The sequence below is a fragment of the Lepidothrix coronata genome, unplaced genomic scaffold (genome assembly GCF_001604755.1).
Source record: "Lepidothrix coronata isolate B3197 unplaced genomic scaffold, Lepidothrix_coronata-1.0 Scaffold17, whole genome shotgun sequence".
NCBI classification, from domain to species: Eukaryota; Metazoa; Chordata; class Aves; order Passeriformes; family Pipridae; genus Lepidothrix; species Lepidothrix coronata.
In genome coordinates this window covers 1,151,688-1,173,450 of record NW_016690197.1, presented here as the reverse complement: position 1 = coordinate 1,173,450, position 21,763 = coordinate 1,151,688, and the positions used below count along the sequence as shown (strand labels likewise).

Here is a 21,763-nt window from a genome sequence, read left to right as displayed (position 1 = left end):
TTCAGTCTTAACACTGAGTCACAACTGGAAATATCATTTTACCAGCAAAATTTTATTATCAAATTGGAGACACTCACAAGGCTGTAGAGGAAAATATTAAGCATAAACTGTAGCTGATATTAAAGCTGTATGTATCAACCACACAGAGAAAATGTAAAAGTAAACCTAGACTCATCTAGCTATCTGTCTTCTCTGATGAAGGGACACACCAGAGATCTGAGGAAGTTCTCTGGTTTAAACAGTGAGGCATTGAAGCCTCTTCCACATGTGGCCAGTGCTGAGCTTAAAGTGGCTTAGACCCTCCCTGTCTCTGTACTTCAGGGTAATATAAGCACTACAAATAAAGAATCAGCATGTTTCACAGTGACAAGCAAGACATCAGGCAATATTTTGGGCAAAGGACACAGAAGACTCGTATAAATAAATCATACAGGCATTAAAATGAGTTCCTAATAAAAATTCAAACAGAAAAAACCCAGAGCAATTGAGACATAATAAGAAGAGAAAACTTATTTTACAACTTTCTGACTGTGTCGGAGAAGAACAAGACACTCTCTACTTCAAAACATTTAAAATCATCTCATTTGCTGCTCTGTGTGAATACCAAAGAAAAACAGAATTGCCATGAAAGCATGCATTTCAAGCTCTATGATACGTTGCCCTTCAGTCTAGACAGTAATTCTGGCATCTGTTGCAGCCTCTGTGAAGAGATTTGCAGTGATGGTGCAGAGGTAAAAGCTCCACAGACAATAAGGTGTTGGTCACGTCTCTTTGGAGGCCCCTCATCCTTTTTTAACATGCATGACCCTGTAAGAATGTGCAATGCAATCATCCAGAGGAAAAAAAGCACTAGGCTTTCAGGCTAAGCTTTTGCTGGCTGCAACTCAGATATGACACGAAGTCATGCCCATCTTATGTAAAAACTGATAAGAAGGTTGTGTGTGTGTGCTGTTTGTGGTGTATCAGTGTGGAATTAGAAAGTCTTGTGCTTGTATTAGTAGGGACACTGATAATCAACTATCAGGAAAAAAAAGCAAAAAGAAAAAGAATGGAGAACTGAAAGTTTGAATATCAAAAGTGGTTACATCTTACTAAGGAAGGAAGGGCAAAGAACTGAACTGCTCTAAGATTAAAAGATTAACAGCTTTTGAAACAGCATCATTGCAAGTACCTTCCCCAAGTAAGGTGTGAATCAAGCTGTTGTGAAAGTTCATGACTCAAGGAATCTCATGCAGAAAACTAATTCCATTGTGTATATTCTTCCTGTGACCCCAGGCTGTTTGCTTTGGAGAACCAGAGATCTCTTGGGATTTTATTTTGCTGTCCTATCAACACATTAGAAATAAAGCTTTTGCACAGCAAAAATATTATGGTTCCAATTTCCCACTACTTTGGACAAATGTATTCTCTTCAGTGCAAATGCAAATACTTCAGTTTCTCTTTTAACTGCTTTGCACTTCAGTATCTCTTTTAACTGCTTTGCACTACAAATGCCTTCATAAACTGCCTGGCAGTGGTAAATCAGAGTTTTCATTTTTCACCTCGGGCAAAATAGAAATGATTTCTTCTCAAATAACATTTGGAAAACATACCTTTAATTTACAATAAGGTTCTAAAAACTCTTTATTCCCTCTACACTTTTATGAGTACGGAAGTAAAATTAAGGAAAGCAGGCAGCCTGGTGCTCCTGTCCCCATTTCCTTCTGTCCCAAAGAGCAACCTCCCTGCTCTTCTTATCAAAAGTAACAACTTGTAAGTCCATGTCACCCTTACATTTGGGAGCCCCTCTCTAATGACTGTGGCTGGGGCCACAGCAAACACTTCACAAAAGAGCTGTCAGGACTCACATGTAACTTGCCATCTTGCAAAGTCAAGGAGTAGCACACCTTCCTCTTTGTACCAGAGAGTCCTTTTCTGCTTCAGGAGGCAAACACCCAAAGCACACATCATCTTTGCAATCTTTTGAGTGACAAATAAGCTTAAATCACAGAAATTAAAGTTTCAAAGTGCCTGTGTTGGCAGAATGCAGACAACAAGCCCATGTTAGTAGGAGAAAGTCAGGAGAATGTCCACAGAATCAAAAGGATCCATCTACATTTATCTGTAGTTCAATTAAGCAACTCCTTGTCATGACAAATCTAGGAAGCATAGAAATTCATTTAAAAAAACCCACAACATATAATAGATTTAGAAGAGACTGGATTTCAGAGTTGTACACATCTCAATGAGAAGAAAGGATGAGTACAGAAACTTCTGAGATAAACATGAGTCAATACTAAGAAAGTAACTTTTTTCCCTCTTAAAACATCTTCTGTTTCTCTTTCTAGCTTTATGTAATGGATATAACAATCAACTGGGAAACATGATCCATGTGTAGATAGTGCATACTCTCAAATCCAGTCATAATATGTTAATACACCAAAGAGTTTGAGGGATCTGTATGTTTTTGCATAAGCTATAGACAAAGAATTTATCAGTCCATGGCACAGGTATTTCCATAGTGGACAGCAACATTACAATATAGCACTTTGTTAACCCATCATTTGAACTATGCTGATGTTAGTAAAGGAAAAAAAGTTTAATCCATTTTTAACACAAACTTGTAACTTAAGCTATGATAGTCTTTTCAGTATTTAGTAATACAGATTGACGTTGCTAAAGCCTGGCTTAAGAGTATTCAGTGCAACAGTGCTTGCCAATATATTTACTATCTGAAGTATGTTTTTAAAAGTGGAGTTTATTTGTAATAGAAATTGTTTTGCTTTGTTAAAAATGAAAGGACACCTCTAGGAGGCCTGTACTTTTCTACATGGCCCTGTTCATGAAGGGCACTAATCCATATTATTACAAGTACTAAATGCCAATTAATTCTCCCTTATGAGTTATGATAAATGATTATTTTAGGGTGAAGCTATACATTTTCCAAAGGGTCTTTATCACAGCTATGTTGACAGGACTTTAAGTATGGTGGTATGCTTAGTACTACCCTAAAGTAGCTGAAGTATGTGCCACAGCAGGTGCCACAAGTAGAACATAGATTTGCTTTGACATTAGAACGTAGGGTATAGAATGAGTGCAGGATTGTTTGATGGATTTAAAAAGAGCATATGTTGTGAATGGTTTGGAAAAGTGGAGCCTTCAGGGTACAGCATTAGCGTCAAAGCTAACTAAATTTGAAGAAATCCTGCCTTGTGATGGCAACAGTTCTTTGTGCTTCATGATCATCAGAGTATCTGTCATTAAAGAAACATTTTGACACCTCTAAGGGAAAAGCTCACTGAAGTGTAACCCTTTGGGGAAAGTACAACCAAAGTACTAAAGCATGCAGTTTGAGCTTTAAGGGACACATTTCTGCCAAAGAACTGTAAAGCTTATACTTGCATCTGTTTTACAACATGTAAACACAGTTTATGTTTATTTCTCATTCTTGACAATGTCCTCTTCGAAAAAATTAAATCTTAAATGTTTGTGCCAACTCCCAGTGTCACAGGATGTCGGTAACCAATGTACTCCTAGTCCTTCAGGCACAAAGTGGCATAGAATGTGACAGCTTTTTACAATCATAGGATCTCTCTGCATCTACGACTTTATGTGCCCAACCTAGACTGGCCAATCCACTTTAACAAAGCAGTTCTAGTAGTTTTGGCCTTTGCAATGTCATTCTATAAAGATGTAGATTATTCCTTTACTAATACCCAAGCAATGGTACAACAGTATCTAGTTTTCATTTTCTTGACCCATCTTCAAAATCAATTTTTGCTTTCTGTATGAATTAAGGTCACAGATAACTTGCAAAAATGAAATGAAATATCTAACCAGTCCGCTTGATGGAACCATCCTAAATGCCACTAGGAAAGCAGCCTATGCAGTGTCTAACTTTCCTAGATTAGCCCTAAAATATTTACACACCCAGAAAACCTCAACCTCATCTGTAATTAAAAATCTAGAGCTGCATTCTCTGATATCAGAAAAAGTACTACATTCTATGGTGGTCAGTCTCCTTAATGAAGTTATACTGGTTTATACCAGCTAAAAACATTATTCTTATCTTAGTAAGTGTAGAATTTCTCTTACAGAAGGAATTTTAATGTTAGATTAAATAGTATTTTTCCAAGCTCCTTTTATCCACAAGTTATTGAGAGCAGCAGTATTATCCTTCAACTCATAAGGCTCTCTTGACAAATATACTTCCCCTGTAACTTCGTAGAACTAGTGGAATTATACCAGGAATAAATCTGTTCCAGTATCTTCAGTTACTCTATTTGGAAACTAGTCATTTGCCTGACCTTCAGTGCAATGCTAAAAACAGAGTTTGTCTGTCATCAAGAGCCAGTGAGATTTCAGATAAAACAGAAGTCATGGCTCCTGCAATGAAATTCCAGGAGTGTCCATCAAAGGCTTGCCAACAATAGCATTTCACTCAGTCAAGACTTTCATACTTTGATAAAACTGAAGGGGAGGGGGGGAAGAAGACAAGATTTGACATTGGGAATTGGGCATGTCACAGCAACTTAGTACTCAGTCTGAAATATCCAAACCCCAAAGAATTTTTTAATTATATTCTATCTAAACTTTTATTACTTGGATAGTTTTGGTTCTTTACAGGTCCAATAATTTCTCACAGTATTGGGAATTTACTTTTTGGATTTTTTTACTTGGTTGTTGGGCTTTTTACCCCTACTGGGGAACGTCTCTTCCTGTCACCAGCACCAGAATGTATTTAACATAACATATAGAGCAACACAAAATAAATTATGTTTGTTTTAAGCACCAATGTAAATATTGTGAGCAAGCACTGGACTGGAAGCAGGACTATTTATTCTCCAACTTCCTTGTTTAAATTACAGTAGATTAATCTTGTGTTCATCAGAACAACAGGACTGTTATAGAAGGACAATTGCCAGGCAAGACTTCAAACTTCTTTCCTGTGGTCCCATGCCAGTGCACAGGCTTACAGTGCTCTCTCTCCTGCCAGACTTGACCCTGGCATTAATTAATCCAAACTTAAAATTACTTAATCCAAACTTAAATCTCAAAATATCATCCCACTCCTAGCAGAATATTGCCAAATGTTTTGCTAGTGAGAGATGGCAAACGAAAAAATTACCAGTCATTTCCACATGCATCCTAGATATCCAGCCTTATATACAATGCTTCCTAACAGCCTCACTATCTCCAATTATATGCTTACATTCCTAGTATTCATTCAGTCTTGTAGTTACTTTGGTTTCTACTGAGAGGATAGAAGCAGTTGCATGTACGCTGACAATATGGATAACAGTAGGCTGGAGTGAAGCCAACAAAAAGGATACATTGTAACATGGTCTTCTCATATCACAAAATGGAAAACGTATATTTTAATCAAAAAAAAAAAGTTCTGTCCTAGTCTCTCTCACTAGTCTTTGCAATGAAAATTAGCTATAAAAAACAGATGATGAATGTGTCAGAGGTAAGAAGAGAAAAGAAAAAGACAATACACTTCAAAAAAAGTCAACAATTACAGGAAGTAAAAGATGTATTTCAAAGCTAAGCAGAGGTTAAAATTCATATTATCAATTTTTAAGTGCAGCCTATAGGCAGCTCTGCTCAAACATGAGGCCATGGCACTCTCTCTGTTGTGTTATCTAAGTCAATTGAGGGCTGTCAGGGTGCAACCTACTCGCGCTACAAAGTGATACAAGTCAGCAGAGGAAGAAAGTGTCAAAAGGCACAGCCAAACCAATGGCTGCTTGTCCTTGGTGCCCAAAGTTCAGTGGGAAATGCTGAGCCTGCTGGACAAGTTTTGCAAATTCATCCAAAAAAGAAAACACCCACAGCCATCAAAACTTTTGTCTAAATAGGTGAGGCATATGAAAACATTAGCAAAAGGAAACAAAGCACTACAGTCGGGAGGAAAATTCAAGTCTCCATGTTCTTGCATACTAAAGGAATGAAACTGGACAAAAAGTAAAAAGATACCATCAAAAAAGCCTAGATTTTACTTATTCTGGTATCAAAGCAAGATAAACTAGGTAAAATGCAAGTCATGGTGTATCAAATGACAGAGAAAAGCTACATATATTATTATATGCATATATATAATCAAGAGTACCTGTTCATCACAGGTGTACCCAAAAAAATAAGCAGGAGAGATTTTTCAATAGGTCATTTGTATCCAAAAATAAATACACAGGTCACAGGCAGTGAGGGAAAATCCCACTCAGGAGGGAAAATGGGGAGAACACTTCTTGCATTCCAACCAAAAATGTAAAACTAAGTTCAACTAAAAATGTATTAAGGACATTGCAAGTCACTGCATTTTTCATCTCTTCTCAGGATTTGGTATCTTTCTAAACAAACATGCTTTTAATTTATTTTTTAAAAGACTAATGAACATACAGATTTGGAGCTTTTAATATTGTGGCTTTACTCAATAAACATATGAAAATATTCAAATAAGTATTAAACAATTAGATGTTTCAACTTCACCATTTCAAGGTGGTCACCATCACCAATTTTAAGGTGTTAGAACTGAGCCAGAAAAATGCTTTCCTCTTATGACACACTGAGAAAACTAATTTTTACTGAGTATCACATTAATGTCATTGCTGCAATGGTGGGAAGGTATGAACAGCTTCAGAGGATGGCACGTACCCTCTATTTTCAGAATGACTTTGGCAACTTAGGGGCTTTTTTCAATAGCAAATGATCCATATTTTGCTACTTTAAAATTGGGTTCTCTGCTGTGGAAAAAAGACAATATTTTAGAGAGTATTTTCTAAATATCTTTTTACAGTATTAGTATATCCCAGGGCAGTCTCACCCTAGTGTGGATGTATGGGCCAGATAGTCTCTCCTCAGACAGTAGCCGGGAGCAGATGCTTTATGGGAAGATTAAAACTAAAGCCTTGTGGCATCCAGGCCAGAACATTCACTGTGGATGTTCTAAAATTAAGTGCCAACAAGGAAAGTTTATACCTAAACCCTTTATCCACACATTGAACAAAGAGGCCAAACAATCAACTCCATGGCAAGGGCTCTTCCCTGGTCTCCTGAGCTTGGAGGTGCATTTAATATGGGAACCCAATCCAATCTCTGCAAAACCAGTGGAGGAGGATCAAGACCTAATGGAGACAAAACAAGTAGTATTGTTTACCAGTCCTCTTAACGATGCTTTCCTCAGATACAACTAATCAAATGTCCAGTTAATAAGGCAAATCAGTGTTAAATTACAATAAAACTACTTATTTATGCTGTTTCCTGGTCTATAAAGAGTTTTAATAAACCAAAAAGGTTAGAGCCCAAATTAAGTGTTTGAGCTAAATACTCTGAGAGGCAAAAGACATCTACTCATATCATCAAATGGCATGAAACTCAGATCCAGCTTGGAATTCTTTCCCCATGAGAAGGATCAGCATCTCACACTGTACTTATAAAATATAATACTGTACAAGAGAATGTCCTGCCTCCTTTTCCAGGTTGTCTTTAGGACACATGAACTCCAGGGAATTGTGGGTGGAATGTATAAAAGATCTTACTGCAGCTGCTTGCACTGCATCTGTTCAAGGGATAAATAAAGCAGCTAAGTTCTAGTTTTGGTTTCATTCGCTGCCAGTCCCTTGACATGCCAAGAAATTATATACCACCTCCTCATCTTGTCAATCATACTGCAAATATGTCTTCAATATTGTGGAAGTGATGATCACTTTTTTTTTAGGCCAGGAATGTTCCCACAAGCTGGGATAACCTCCATGGCAAGTCACACACACTCAGGAAAAAACCAAACCCACTTCACATTCTTCCAGAGAGCAACCCTGTTCACGTAAATCATCAATCCTTAGACATCTTCTCATCCTTCCTAGAAAAGGAATTAGAATTAGGTCTAGATAAAAGTGATTTGAAATTAAAACTGAATTAATTCACAAATTCTCTAGATCTTACAGGTTTATTCTGCTCCCACCCCCCTCCACTTTATTCATCTCTGATTCCCAAAGCTAAAAAACACAGAATCATGTTGTACAAAAAAAGGAATACTAGATCTATATGAGTTGAAGATCCAGACTTTTTGATGTGAGTCACTGGGGCTCTCTCCATTGCCATTTAGGACACACACACACATCTTCACAAGGCACATTTTCCACAGAAGCTTGTTGTTTCTGTTACTCCGCAGGGTGGAATTTTTTTAAAAACTCTTTTATCCACTTGTCTATTTCTTTAGGTCATCTAAAGAATGTTTTCTAGAAATTTAATCAAGTAAGTGATGTTAGCCTCAGAAGATACAACATGGGCTTGGAAATGATGCACATATTACCATGTTTTGCCATGAAGAACTTGCTCATAATCAATATCTGCTTGTATTTTTATTTTTATTTTTTTTGAAAAAGAAGTAATACGTCTTACTATGTTCAGCATATTTTCTTCACATAAGAAGTTGGAGATTACATTCTAAAATTATATTTTGCAGGGTGAGGAAGCAAAGCTCTGCAGAAACTTAAGCACAGATACATAGGAAAAGAGAATTACTGATGAGCAGGACAAAAGCATCCTTTTGTGGACTATAGGATGTGTGACTGTAAAGGGAAGAAAGCATATTCCAGGAATGCTCAGAGCAGATATTCTCAACACAGAATTTACATTGATATTGGTTGCAGTGTGAGTTCCTCGACAGGCTAAAGAAGACTATTTAATACAGCAACACATGTAATCAGAGAAACAGGAAACTCCACAGCTCCACATAGAGCAGTTATGAACTTCCATCAGGTCCCATATTTAGCCAGCTTCTTCCTGCAAGTCTACATGTACAACCTGCATATTCTTCCTTTCCCTTTACTGTTCTTTAAGAAATTTTAACACCCTGTGGAAGGGTCTATAACTTTCACTTTCCAAATGCTGTCTTCATCTCTTTGCTCCTCCACCCTCAGTGCACTTAATCTGAACATCATGGAAAGCTGGGAGCAAAGAAAGGATAGCAGACTTTGATGAGATAGAAGGTGTAGAGTAGCGCAAGGGAAGGCAGGCAGGGGAGGAAGGCCACATCCCAGGCATATGGAAGGAGGAGACAGCAGAGAACCATCCCACATGGAGTGAGGACGAATGCCAAGAGCCTTAGAGGTCTCCCACATGACCAGGGCAGTATCAGTACTTGTCCTTGCAGCTGACTGCTGCAACCAAGGCACAGGGTTCTCAGGGGTGGGATAATGCCCCCCTCAGAAGAGATGAAACAGCCAAACAATTCTGGCACCCCAATAATCTGCTCCCTCTTCCTGTCAGGTGTCAACACTCTGCTACCCACAGCTCTGCACAGTCATCCTGAGACAACTATGTGCCAAAACAGCACACACTGCATTTTGAGAACTGTTGCACTGAAAAGAAGCAGTACCAAGCAGCAGGCAATTAAACTGAGAAGAGATTGCTGTTCAAATAGGTTTGGTTTGTTTTTCACACAATCTATGATGCTTACAGATTGCTGACCACTTCTTGTCATCAAGAAAGCAAAGCACACATTTAATAGAGAGATCCTGACCCATCCCACCCCATGCAGTTGACAAAAGGATTTTATCTTGAATAATTTGTTAGATAATTTAAGCAAACAAGTGAGATAAGAATCTTTTAGACAGGAAAGCAGTTGTGACAGTAGGTTGGGAAGGTACTTGTATTTTGCAGTTCCTGTAAAAAAAAAGTAACAGAAAGACTATCCATTTATTTCCTACAAGTTAAACCTTAGCCAATGCTGATGAAAAAGAACATCTTGTTTTGGCTGCCTATTTGTTTTTTAAACACCTGACATAGTACCAACTGCCCTTGGCCATTTTTGAACCAGCTATGACTAGGTAAGGAGAGAATGCTGACATTCTCAAATAGAGCAGGACGGTCCCAGTGGCCCTCAGGATCAAGAAAAGGCAACCCAAATTCATCCTAATACCAGAGCATTCCAATTTGGCACTAGGTACCGGAATCTGGGGTTACACGTAGTATTTTTGGAGTTTTGGATACGATGTCCCATTCCAGAAGCTTGAGGTAAATGTAGCATAGCTTCCAATTCAAAATAGCTTCCTAAGTTACAGGATGCTTTAAATATAGCATGAGAGTCCCACAGAGGCTTCTCAAGAGTGTACGTGGCACCCTAACCAGGTATAGTAAGTACTACAATGCACTACAAATATTTTTATTCATGCCACAAAGACTAATTGTCACTAATGGTGGCTTTAAACTGAGAACCCATCAGTTGTTTATAGTAAGCATGTGTCATTAAGCCTGTTACTTTTAATAAGAAAAAGTGGTTATATCTGTATGGCTAAGCAAGAGAGGCAAGGGGGCCAAAATAGACCAGTGGCTGGAATTTGGACTCTGAGCAAGGGAAAAGTGGGAGTATGGTGGGAACATTTAAAGGCTGTGTTCCTCCTAATCCTCAGCTGCCATTGCCACAAATCAAGTTTATTTTGAAGGATTTTGGAGAAAGGTTAAAACCTATTTATGCAGTGTCCAGGCACTGAACACCTGTGGCACAGATGATCACAACACCAGCCACGCATGTGGGAGGTGCAGAAAGTAACTCTACCCTTGTCAGGGGATTTGCATGCCGTTAAGACATTTGACCCATTAGATCTTCCTAAAAGAAGAGCAAGATCTCATTGACTTTTTGGGAAAATGGCTTCTAGCCACCACTAATAGAAAGAGGAGTCACCTTGTATGAAGCCCATTCAAGATGTCATCTGGAGCCATTCGTAAGCTAAAAATGCATTTTTTTTCAGGGTATTTCATTCCAGGTACTTTCTTCTCCCTATTTATTGGGTTCTCTTTTCCCTGAAAATCTCTCAGAAGAACACAAACGGCTTTACATTTGGGAGAAATATTATACTCTTCATTGGTCTGAAAAACATGGAAGTTTTCAGAACTGTTTCCAAAGGATATCCAACAGTAAGGCTGAATTGAGTTTCAGAGCCAGCTTCATATAATCAAGCTTTATTTCTTTTAGGACCGGAGGTTATGATAGCTGCTAAGTAAAATAAACTTTTCTAATCATCAGCTATGTAGCACATTTTGACAGGTGATATCTGTTTGCTTTTAAATATCTAATGTAAATTATGGGTCAACACAATGTGCCTGAACAGCAGGCCTTGTCCTCACTCAGTACCAGCAAGAATGAAATTCTGTATGAAACACCATTTATGAAATGTCATAACTTACTTTTATCAAAGTAGGATTTAGGAATATAGACAACTGTAACAAAAAGCCTCTTCTGAGATTTTGTTCTCAGGTAAGCTTTTTATTAAGGCTTTAATTACACTGGTACAGAAGAAACAGCTCTTTAACATGCTGTATATAAGCCATTTTTTTCAATTAGCATTATTCATTTCAACATACTATTGCTGACATTGCTGGACAATGTTTTAAATTCATTTATTTCCTCAAGGCTTGCAGTTGCAATTGATTTTTTACCATGTTCAGCAGAAATTTCCCTCCTTCCTCTCCCCTTTCTCATGATCTTTAATGAGGATTAATAATTTACCTACACATTGATCATCTGGCTAATCTTGCAATTAAAATCAGCGAAAAAAGAAGAGCAGTATCTCATGTTATATTGGACACCATTTAATGTTATATTAGGCATTAAAATGGTGGCACCTCAGGTATCTATGTGCAGAAATTTCTAGTTACATACAGATCAGCTACATGAAATTGTGCTCTCAGCTAGCTCCAAGTCCATCATGGAATCTAGATTATGGTGAAGGCCATTCCATTTTGTACAGCATTTTCATACTTTCACAGTGCTAATCAAGGTTTGAGTTGTTGTTTTCTTTTTAAATACCCACATTTTAGTTAGTTATAAAATAACATACACTTTATGCTACTCATTAGATTACAAGAGTGACCAGATGAGAACTGCTGCTGCTAGAATAGAGAGTTAATGTTAACATATTTGCAGAGCTAATTTCTCTTTGTGTTCCACTTGCTGGAGAACATTTAGCAATAATGCATTCAGAATGGAGCTAATGACAGTTATCTGCTGTGTTATTAAGACAGTCATTTACAGAGTTCAGACATCAGACACTAATAAAAAGTTCTACCTGAAAAAAAGCTTATTGTGCATTTTAATTATAAAGTTAATTGTTACTTCCTGATGTGTTTACTGGTTCTAAAAGATCTGCAAAATTATTAACTTTAATAATAATCCTGTAAATCTGAAGACTTCCTGAACTACTACATGAACTGTATTCTCCAATAAATAAACTCTAGGCCAAAAGCTGAGCAATTTGTCAGACCAGACTATCCAGTTGCTAGGGAACACTGTTAAATGTTAAAAAAAGAGAAAAAGGAACATAACCCATTTGAATTGTGGATCTGTTTCCTTAGGTTAAGAAACCTTCTGCTCCTCCTCCTCCATAAAACTACACTAACTACTGTTATCCTCACTTGAGAACTTCTCAGTTTCTTATCAATCTTGGGCCCAAGTTTCTCACAGCTAACACCATATGCCTCCTGGTGAAAGGAAGGATTACATTCCCCTTCCTTTTGCAGGGAAGAAAACTGCAAAGTCACTTTATAACTGGCAATCGCATAGTTGCCGTTCAGCCCTGTTATTTCATATACTGAGCTCTTTTCATGGATAATGCCACATGAGTATTGATGACTCAGATACAATCACACCCCAAAGAAAAGAGCTGCATTTAGCAGGTGAAATAACGAAAAGGCTTCAACCACAGGTTATGTATTACATGTCAGAGCAGCCAGAGCAGCAGGTTTGATGATGTAACATCATTTAAGGCAGTACCTCAGCTACTACAGGCCATTACTCACATTAATCTGGCCTATATTCTAACAGGGCTAAATGTTTCTCCTGAAATTCAAAACAAGGATAGAATTGCAGAACACAACCTTAAACAGATGATTTTTGCACAGACACTGTGCAGAGTACATAATACTCCTTATATACCCTGACCTTCAGCAGTGGACTTAGTATTTAGTGATTACTTTAATCACACAAACAGATAAGAGGGGCTGCCTTGCTGTTCCAAGTACATACTTGATTTAAAAGAGAAATCATTTGACCAAAAGCTGTAGTTAGCTCCACATCCTTCCTGAAAGCTATTTTGTTGTGTTTGATTAGACATGCAACCTTAGCATACAAATGCCCTGTATACTGATCTGCCATTTATAGTACAGATGCTGACTACTGGAACATCTCAAATACCAAATCAGGAGGCTGAGGAGTTACTTGTAGGGTTCAGGCTCCCAGAAATACAATACCTTCTGATAACTGTAGCTGTAAACACACAAGAATTGGCTTGTAAATTAGTTTGAAAGCAAACACATCACCTAAAGCAACTAGAACTCTCATGATACTGACACATCTGCACATATAACAAATAGTTGGATGCAACAGAATTCAGAATGCTGTAACTGCAGATAGGGTGACTGTTGCTCAAGAAGTGATCTACAAATTAAAATGCTGATGCCTCCAGAATAGTTGTTTTATCAAAAAAGAGATAGGAAAGTTTTGAAGTGTTCTTAAAAGCCAGCCTGGAAGTATTTAATTTTCCTCTCACAAGGAACTATTTTGAGTTAAACTGTAACAAGACTGGAAGAATGTGACTGCTCAGGCATTTACTACAGTTTATCTAGACATAAGACAGTCATTATATTAAATGGCCCACTCCCTTCTCAGAAGTTGACTCAGTCATTTGAATTTTGGGGGAAAAAAAGAAACATCTCTACTGCATAGTAGTTAAAGAGGAAGACTTTCAGAGGACATGAGACTTACCTGTTAGTTTAGTAGAATATCAACAATTATAAACAATAATCTGTGGCTTTTGGTATTGTGAAGGACTTCCTGTTTGGAGATGAAAAAAACACCTCTCAAAGTTGCAGATGTAGCTGCAGGACAACTGCTCAGCAGTTGGATTCACCAGAGGTGATGTGGGATCAGCATTTCAAGTGAACTTGTTAAATTCAGTCAATAGAGGTAAACTGCATTCTTATTATAATTTATGTACAGCACCACATGGCCATTCAAGTGACAGTTGCAGAATGCATAGAGCCTGACCGAGATCATTTGAGGTTTCCCTGCTTTCAAGAATAGAAAAAAAAAAAAATAGAGGGACTGCCTTCCCCCATCACTTGTCTGTTGTAAGGCACTGATATGCAATAGCCCCCAGGAAATGAGCACTCTCACACAGCTCCTCTAAAGCAAAGGCAGTCACAGCCAGAGGCTGACATATGTATGCTAGGGAGTGGAGGAGGGACAGGAAGCAATCAGGAAGGGATGCTGATGAAAGGAAAGAGCCTAACAACTGTGACAAAAACCTTCCTGCTCCTGCAGAGACAGACTGCAAAATGCTAGACCAGGGGTTTCCCCCAGCCTCAAAGAGCAGTTTCAGGCTGCTTGTATCAGAATAAGCATACAGATCAGCTATTTCAATTTTTTTCATAGTAGTGTTTGCTGTTTCCCCTCATTGTGCTTACATCATCATCATCTTTCAGCTTTTTCCTCCCTTAATCAAATAAAGAAAAATAGTTCTTGAACGCTTTTGTTTTGTTTAAACATTATCTCCTTCCGCTTCAGGCTCTGGCTTTTGATTTGGAACCCAAGCAACTAAAAAACCTCTCTACTAGGAAATACAAAACTATGGATAATCACAAAAAGCATATACCAGTCATGGGTTACCACAGTGTTCTAGATAATATTTCCATTACCTCAGGTGATGATAGCTCCTGCACACCTTTCAGCTCATTGCATCCCCCGCAAGCCAGTCTGTCCCACTAGAAAATTAACTGTTCAGCAATAAACATTCAGAAACACGTGGAGAGGTTCTGCTATTGCATCTGACCATGTACAATTGTACCATCTTAGGTAACATGGCAACAGAGCACTTAGATAATTAACTATGTCCAAAAGCCTTCTTACAGAGGATTAGGTCTGTAAAATTAATGAATTCTGCTTGCTTCCAGACAGTCCATGCAAGCAGTAGGAGAAAATAAACGGCTTTGCTGCCCACGTCAGTTTGGAAAGACCAGATTTATGTGTGTGATCATGCCACTGGTGACAGCTCTTAGCTTAGCCAACAACCCGCAAGTCTCATTCATTTCAGTGGGGCTGACAGATGCTCAGCTTTACTAAAAGTCTGTCAGTACTGTTTTCCTACCTCTTCTACCTGCCCATGACATCTCATGACAGAATTTGACATCTTATCACAGGATTTTTCTAGAGGGTAGGATGGTATGCAGGGTGGGGACAGAAATAATAGTCTTAAAATCTTCACAGATTATTTTCCAATGCCATGGTTAAAGGAGTGTAATAGCTTCAGAATGGCCTTAACTCTTCCCTACTTGTTTTTATCTCCTCTTTTCTTGTCCCCACCCACTATGTTAGTCAGGCATTTATTTTTAGATAAAGAACACATAAGCAGAACAATCCATTTCAGAGGAGCACATCTTCACCTGTCACCCAGCTGACTGACTGTGAGTCCTGTGTCTTATGCTGTTGACTATTCAGCAATGAGCTGATAACCTGGACCTACCTGAAGGCAAGAAAATACAGCATCTCAGACACTACTTTAAAGATTCCCTTTTAAACTGAACTGTTGTGCCAAGCAGCTCTGACTAATTCCCTTCCTTGTTCACTGTTTTAAGAGCATTTTTCCTGAGCAGAAGCATTAGCAATGCCACAATCTTGTATTGTGCTTTCATCACTAGGCTTCAAAGACCTTCAGGATTTCTCTCCTGGTCCTCAGGTAAAGTGCAAGATGGGTGGGAACTGTATAGGGCTGGCTTACAGAGTGCAGGTGAACAGACAGCTAAGCCACAGCTCTAGTTCCAAGTCCAGGGTGCCCACTTTATGACTGTGCATGGGCCAGTTTCATTATGGCATAACATTAGCACCCACTTTTGGGAAGGTCCTTGGAAACATGTTGGCATAATGAACCAGCCCAGTGTGTTCAACTGTTGCCATCATCTTCCTCAGGAGCTCAGAAGCAACTCTCTTGTAGCATGACAGAAGAGCACAGAGCTTTCCTGAAAAAGGATGATCCTTTTTGTTTTCTGTGGCCCACCCACAGCCAGGCTAATTGCTCAGGGGCAGGTGGAGTGTAATGAGCATGTCTGCATGCACACCCTGTCTGCACACAGAGAGGGACCCTGCACCTACACAGGCAAAAGGGCCGTGGCACATCTGGTAGTAAAAGCAATTACAAGACCCTTTAATTTGAAGTGTTTGGGGTTTAGGACTCATCTTGCACATAGAAAGTCATATCTCAGGGTAACTGTGGATCAAAACCAGTCCATAGATAAGTGGACAGCATCCACCAGCAACATTTCAAGCTGTGTGCCTCTTCCAAGAAAGGGATTTTCCTCCCAGTTATCTTCCCCTTCATTGCCCCCTAAGAATATCTTGAGAATGTAAGTACAGATTTCCTTTTCCCCCATGATAAGATTGCAGTTATGGCTAAGTTCACACCTCAACTCCCTTATGACTGCAAATTTCTGATTAAGGGGAATATCAGATCTGTTTGGAGACATATTTACGTGAAAGGTGCTAAAGAAAAATATACACTATTACCATCAAAAGCCATGTATTACATGGTGTTCCAATTAAAAACATCACAACCAGCAGGCATCACTATCCCAGCTCGCCCTGAAAGTGGCTGTGTTCATTCTTGTATGTATGCTTTTCCCCTCATAAGGCAGGATACAAATCCAGTCCCATCCCAAATCAATAGTCCCAGCTAAAAGCTGGGCCTCACTGAGAAAGAGTTCAAAACATTTAGCAGTGCTTTCTGACACTGCTGCTGCTGGAAAAGCAGTCAGCTGTGGGAAGAGGTAATTCCTCCACACCTCTGGGAATTCAGCCATTGTAGTTTCACTCCTGCTCCTCATATGGTCTCAAAAGCCCCATGAGAATCATACAGCCTCTGGGCATAGAGTTTACACTTTAATAAATTACAATATGAGACAATGAGTTATTTGGGAAACAACTGGCTTTTCATTACTGATTGTGTCATACACAGTGCAAGTGCCACAGCCCTGCTCCTCGACTGACAGCCTCTAGGTATGACTGTCAGGCTGCAAAGTGTCATGAAAATGCCTGCAGAAATATGTTGGCACCTCTCTGTACTTACCTTGGGTGGGATAGGAAAAGAAAGATCAACACTATTTACAAGGGAAATTAATCTGAGTTCATGAAGTGAGTTTATTTTTGTGGGCAGGGGGTATTTTAGGTTGTCTTTTATTTGCTTGCTTTTAATAATACTGACCAAACATCCTTCTTGCCAGTTACTGCACTGTTTCTGCAAAAGGAGTTCTGAAAAGTTCCTCTCATCATCATAGGCCTTAATAATAAAGGTAAATGCAGCTCTGTCTTCTGAGAAAGGGCTAATGTGCATAAGAACAAGGGAGATCAAATGATACAAAGCTTCACAGGATGAATATGAAAAAGCATAGTTAAGATTTCAGAAGCTCACAGATTGACACTGAATCACAATTGTTGCAGAGATACCAATTTTGTACCCACAACTTAACAGACTGTATTTTTTCATTATGAAAAAAACCCAACACAGTTTTTAAAAGTGGTGTAGGTGGATTTTTTTCTTTTCTTTTTTTTTTCCAGTGGAGCAGACCTTTTGTTTGCATTCCACTTGTTTGTCTGATTAAATCATTCTGGTATTCCTTTTAAACACTGTTATGTAAGTAACCTCTCTTGTCACTGTACTGCAAAATAAACCTTCTGCAGGTGATTTGTGGAGGAACCAAGACTTCTCTAAAGAGATCTGAACACTCTGGAGCAGATTTGAGACTGTCAAAAAGAAGAAAAGAAAAAACAAACAAAAAAAACCACCCCAAAAAACCAAAAACAAAATAAAAAGAGAGGGGAGCTACCAGAAGTTACATGGAACTATCTGATAAGAGAAAGGTAGGTAAGGGAAAATCAAGTTTCCTGAAAACCATCCAATGTTAAAAACTTTTAAGAAACTGAGCTAATTCAGATCATAAGAGTACTCAAGTGCAGCACCTTAAAATAATGCTTTAAGGGGAACAAGAAGAAAAGGCAGCTAAGAAATAAATGGACTCATCTGTAATTGACAGATGCAGCAGGTAATTAATTATTAAATCACATGCTGTTTGTCAGCTGCAAATGGAAGGCTTCTGCATAATTTAAGACTGTATTTTAAGCACTATTGAATCTTCTGCTTGACATATCGAATTTTTATCCAATTATTGCACCCCCTCACAGGAGGGGACACATATCCCTGTCTTTGTCCAGTTTTAACACCTGACTTCACAAGTTTACAAGCAGTCACATGTTTATTTTCTAGAAATATAATCTATATTCTCATTCATAGTTCTTCTACTCCCTTCCCCTCAAATAGACAGCATCATTGAGGCCCCTACCAGCAGAAAAAGAGACAACACTGTACAAAATAGAACTGCTCATTTAAGAGAGACAGTATTGCCATTCATAAAAATATACTAACCAGAACTGTCTTCCTGAGGCATTACCCATGCCAGGTTGTACTTTGAACAGGTATATTTAAAGTCCACATTATATTCTCTTGATTCACACCTGGGTGCAAAGATCCTCTATTTTGCTAGTCAGAGTGTGCATGTGACTGCTATTTTCCAACCTAAACAAGCTCAACAAGGTTTTTTGCACACTTACTCTGGAGATGGTCAAGGGCATGTTGAAGTCCTTGCCCCCTTGCAGTCGGAAGCCCCATGGTCCAGGTCCGTTCAGAGTCACGCTGTAAGCCATTGTGTGCTGCTTTCACCACACCACACCAAGGCACTGCAGAACACAGGGATGGGGTGGACAGAGAGAAGTGTGAAAACAACAGAATGAGAAGAGGGAAGAGTTTTACGTAAGGAAAGCAATTCTCTTTCTGCCTTGCCTGTTCAGTCGTGCTCTGATACCACCTAAGAATAGATGGGAGCTATAATGCAGATGCTGATATCCCAGCTGAGCAGGGCCCATAAAAGGTTTGTAACCAGACACCTACTATGCAAAGACTTCATGACTCAGAGATCTAATATAGTCCTCAGGGAAGGGGACAGATCTTTCTAGGCTTCTGAAGCCCCTCGTCCTGCCCAGTTACTTCATGGACAAAACATGTTTTAATAAAACAAGCAAATAAAATCCAATGCTAAAATCCCAAACACCCAAATCTCTTCACTAACCTATTGATAACTACAGAGCCATTTTTAAATTCTGCTTCAGCACATGTTTATTACACTGTGACATATAATATACTACAGGTGAGTTCTTTTTACATAGATCTTACAATATGTAGCAGGAAAGGCACCAAAAAAGTGTTTACCTTCCTTTGCAATAGTTTGTAAAACCGAAAAAAGTTTTAGCATCACAAAAAGGCTCCACAACTTCATGTTTGGTTCTTGGTTCCACAGCCCTTGCTTTCTCAAGGGAAAATTAAAATTTATTCTCTCTGAATGCAGAAAGATGTATCATGAGATACTTCTAATCAGCATTTAATTTCTGTGGCAAAAGCATAGTTTCACTACATACCTGTCTCGTCATTTCAATACGAGTCTTCTAAAGGCACAACACTTAAATGAAAGGCTAAGAATACACAGTTAGCCAACTCTTTCTTAATTTATTCCTTGATTTTTTCATAGTTTATATTCCAGTTCTTAGGCATTTCCATAAAACTGTAACCCTTGTTCAGTAATGCTGGATAGCATTTCTGCCTTAGATTGGAAATTGCTAAAATGCAGAGGACATGAGGGAAGGGGAGAAGCTGTTGGCAGATCTACAGATATAAACCAAAAATTTCTGCTCTCCCCTTTCAAGTCATTAATATGTGCAGGAACTCCAGGAGCCCTCTCCTGTATCTCTACAGCATTTATCCTTCTTTATCCTCTGGTTAGAAAAAAATTGCCATTATGTTAAGGTATGGGGGGGGAAAGCATGAGTTCTGCCCTGATGATCCAAAAGACAACCAAAACCACACAATGCACTAGAGTGAGGCAGCTCAGTTTGAATGTTGATAATGGGTCACTCTGCCAAAACACCTACCTTAAAACACAGTAAATACCTGGTGGCGAAATGGCAGAGAGCAAACACTACCAGGAACTCAGTCTTTATCTGAGGAGATGGTCAATAATTTTCAAAATCATGAAGCAATACAGTGTCTGTTTAGGATTCATAGTGTCAGAAAAGCCATTTGTACAAGGGAATAATTAATCTCTGCATAGACTAAACCATGTAACCATATCATCATATCTTTTCTCCAGAGATCCACATTAAACCACAGCATTTCACACGGATTTAAATGGAAGTTATCCCAAGCCAGCAGAACTGGCCCAAATCAAAACTAAGGCAAATAGCAAGACACAGCCTGAGAAGAAGATGGGCTTTTGATGTCTCACAAATACCTCTAAGGTATTGATTTACATCAAGAGGATTTATAACCTGTCCTCTATGAGTCCAGAACCAGTGATGTTTGGATGATGACTTTGAGGAGAGACAAAACTGACTTGTTGGACTTCAAATGGCAGAGTTTCCAGGCCTGCCAGTTTATCTAGTATTGAATTTATTTTTTTTTTAGAAAGTCACATGTACACCCAAGTTTGAAGATAAATTCTCATTGCAGTATTTCTTTCTTTTTCCTAAGAATTGACTGCTGGTTTAGTGCCCTTTCTTGGTTCCATTTAAAGGGTTCAGGAGAACAGAACTGTTTACCAGGAGTAAGATAAACATAGCAAGTCATGGCTTCACTAGTAAAGACAGTATCACCTAAATAGGTATTAGAAGAAAAGTTACAGTTTTATGGACTGTGAATTCTGTGCATGTTACCTTCTGATACCTAAACCTTCAGTCATTCATAGAAAAAAAAGCTTAAAAAAGGGGGGGGGGTGGAACGAAACCCTGAACAGAATAAAACTGCACAGCAAGCTGAACAGAGCTAAGAATTAAGAAACAGAGATGCTGTTTAATCAAACACTATGTGCTTCTGTCCTACTTTCACATCTATAACATGCCATTCCCTTATCAGTTTAGGACATCTGAAAGGATCTGAGAGATCCTTCAGGCTGGGTGGTGTGCTAAGAAACTAGAGTGGGAATCTCATTAGAGGCTCTGTCATTTGAATGAAACGTTAAACTAAGGTCACTTGTTCCTACTCCTTTGGTTTCTGTCTGTGTCTGCATGAATGTTCAGCATAGCTTGGCACTTTTAAGAGGAAAGTGGAGAGGATATGCCAGAGTCCTGGCCAACATTCCCCTTCAACACCACAGGACCACAGCTCTATCACTACCAGGTGCAATTTGGAGAAAAAAACATTCCACAGTTTTCTTTCTCCAGGCCTCCGTAAGTGGTTTCCCTCCTGTGTCTGTAATCCCCTCTGCCTGCCTAGAGAAAGTTCTGTGCTTAATAATGAAGTTAAAATGCTACAGAAGCTCATGCTGTAGTCACAGCTCCATTTGTTAGGGACATTTAGCATAGGTCTCACTTTCTACAGACTTTCAATACAATGAGCCTCTAAATAAGAAAGCTGGTGACCCACCCAGATGGCTGGTTCAACCCCACCCTGTTTTCAAAAGGGCAGCAGGTACAGTGTCATCACAACTATCAGCACAAACCTCAGCAACACCTTCTGGGAAACCTGAGGTTGCAATAAACTGTGTGTACATAATAGACAGTCCCCTTGTTTTTCAGAGGCTTGTGATGTTTAGATTAGGTTTTAGTTGCTTTACGTAACTGCCTGTTAGACCGTTCCAAAACTCATTTTTTGTTTGCTCAGATAACAGTATTTTGTTTCTCTTGGTGTGCCTTCTT

General features: G+C 38.8%; 1 protein-coding gene across 3 annotated transcripts in view; it reads right to left on the bottom strand.

Annotated features, from left to right (window-relative positions):
• LOC108493507 (LIM domain-binding protein 3-like) overlaps positions 1-21,763 on the bottom strand; it is a 79,759-nt gene that overhangs the window by 55,061 nt on the left and 2,935 nt on the right. Inside the window, exons 1-2 of one of the 3 annotated variants that reach the window (XM_017806999.1) lie at positions 18,861-18,903; positions 18,632-18,757 (exon numbers count right to left, since the gene is read on the bottom strand). In XM_017806999.1, the coding sequence (XP_017662488.1) occupies positions 18,632-18,724 (93 nt within the window). In that variant the 5' untranslated portion in view covers positions 18,725-18,757; positions 18,861-18,903. The other 2 variants (XM_017807000.1, XM_017806998.1) reach the window with 2 other exon arrangements.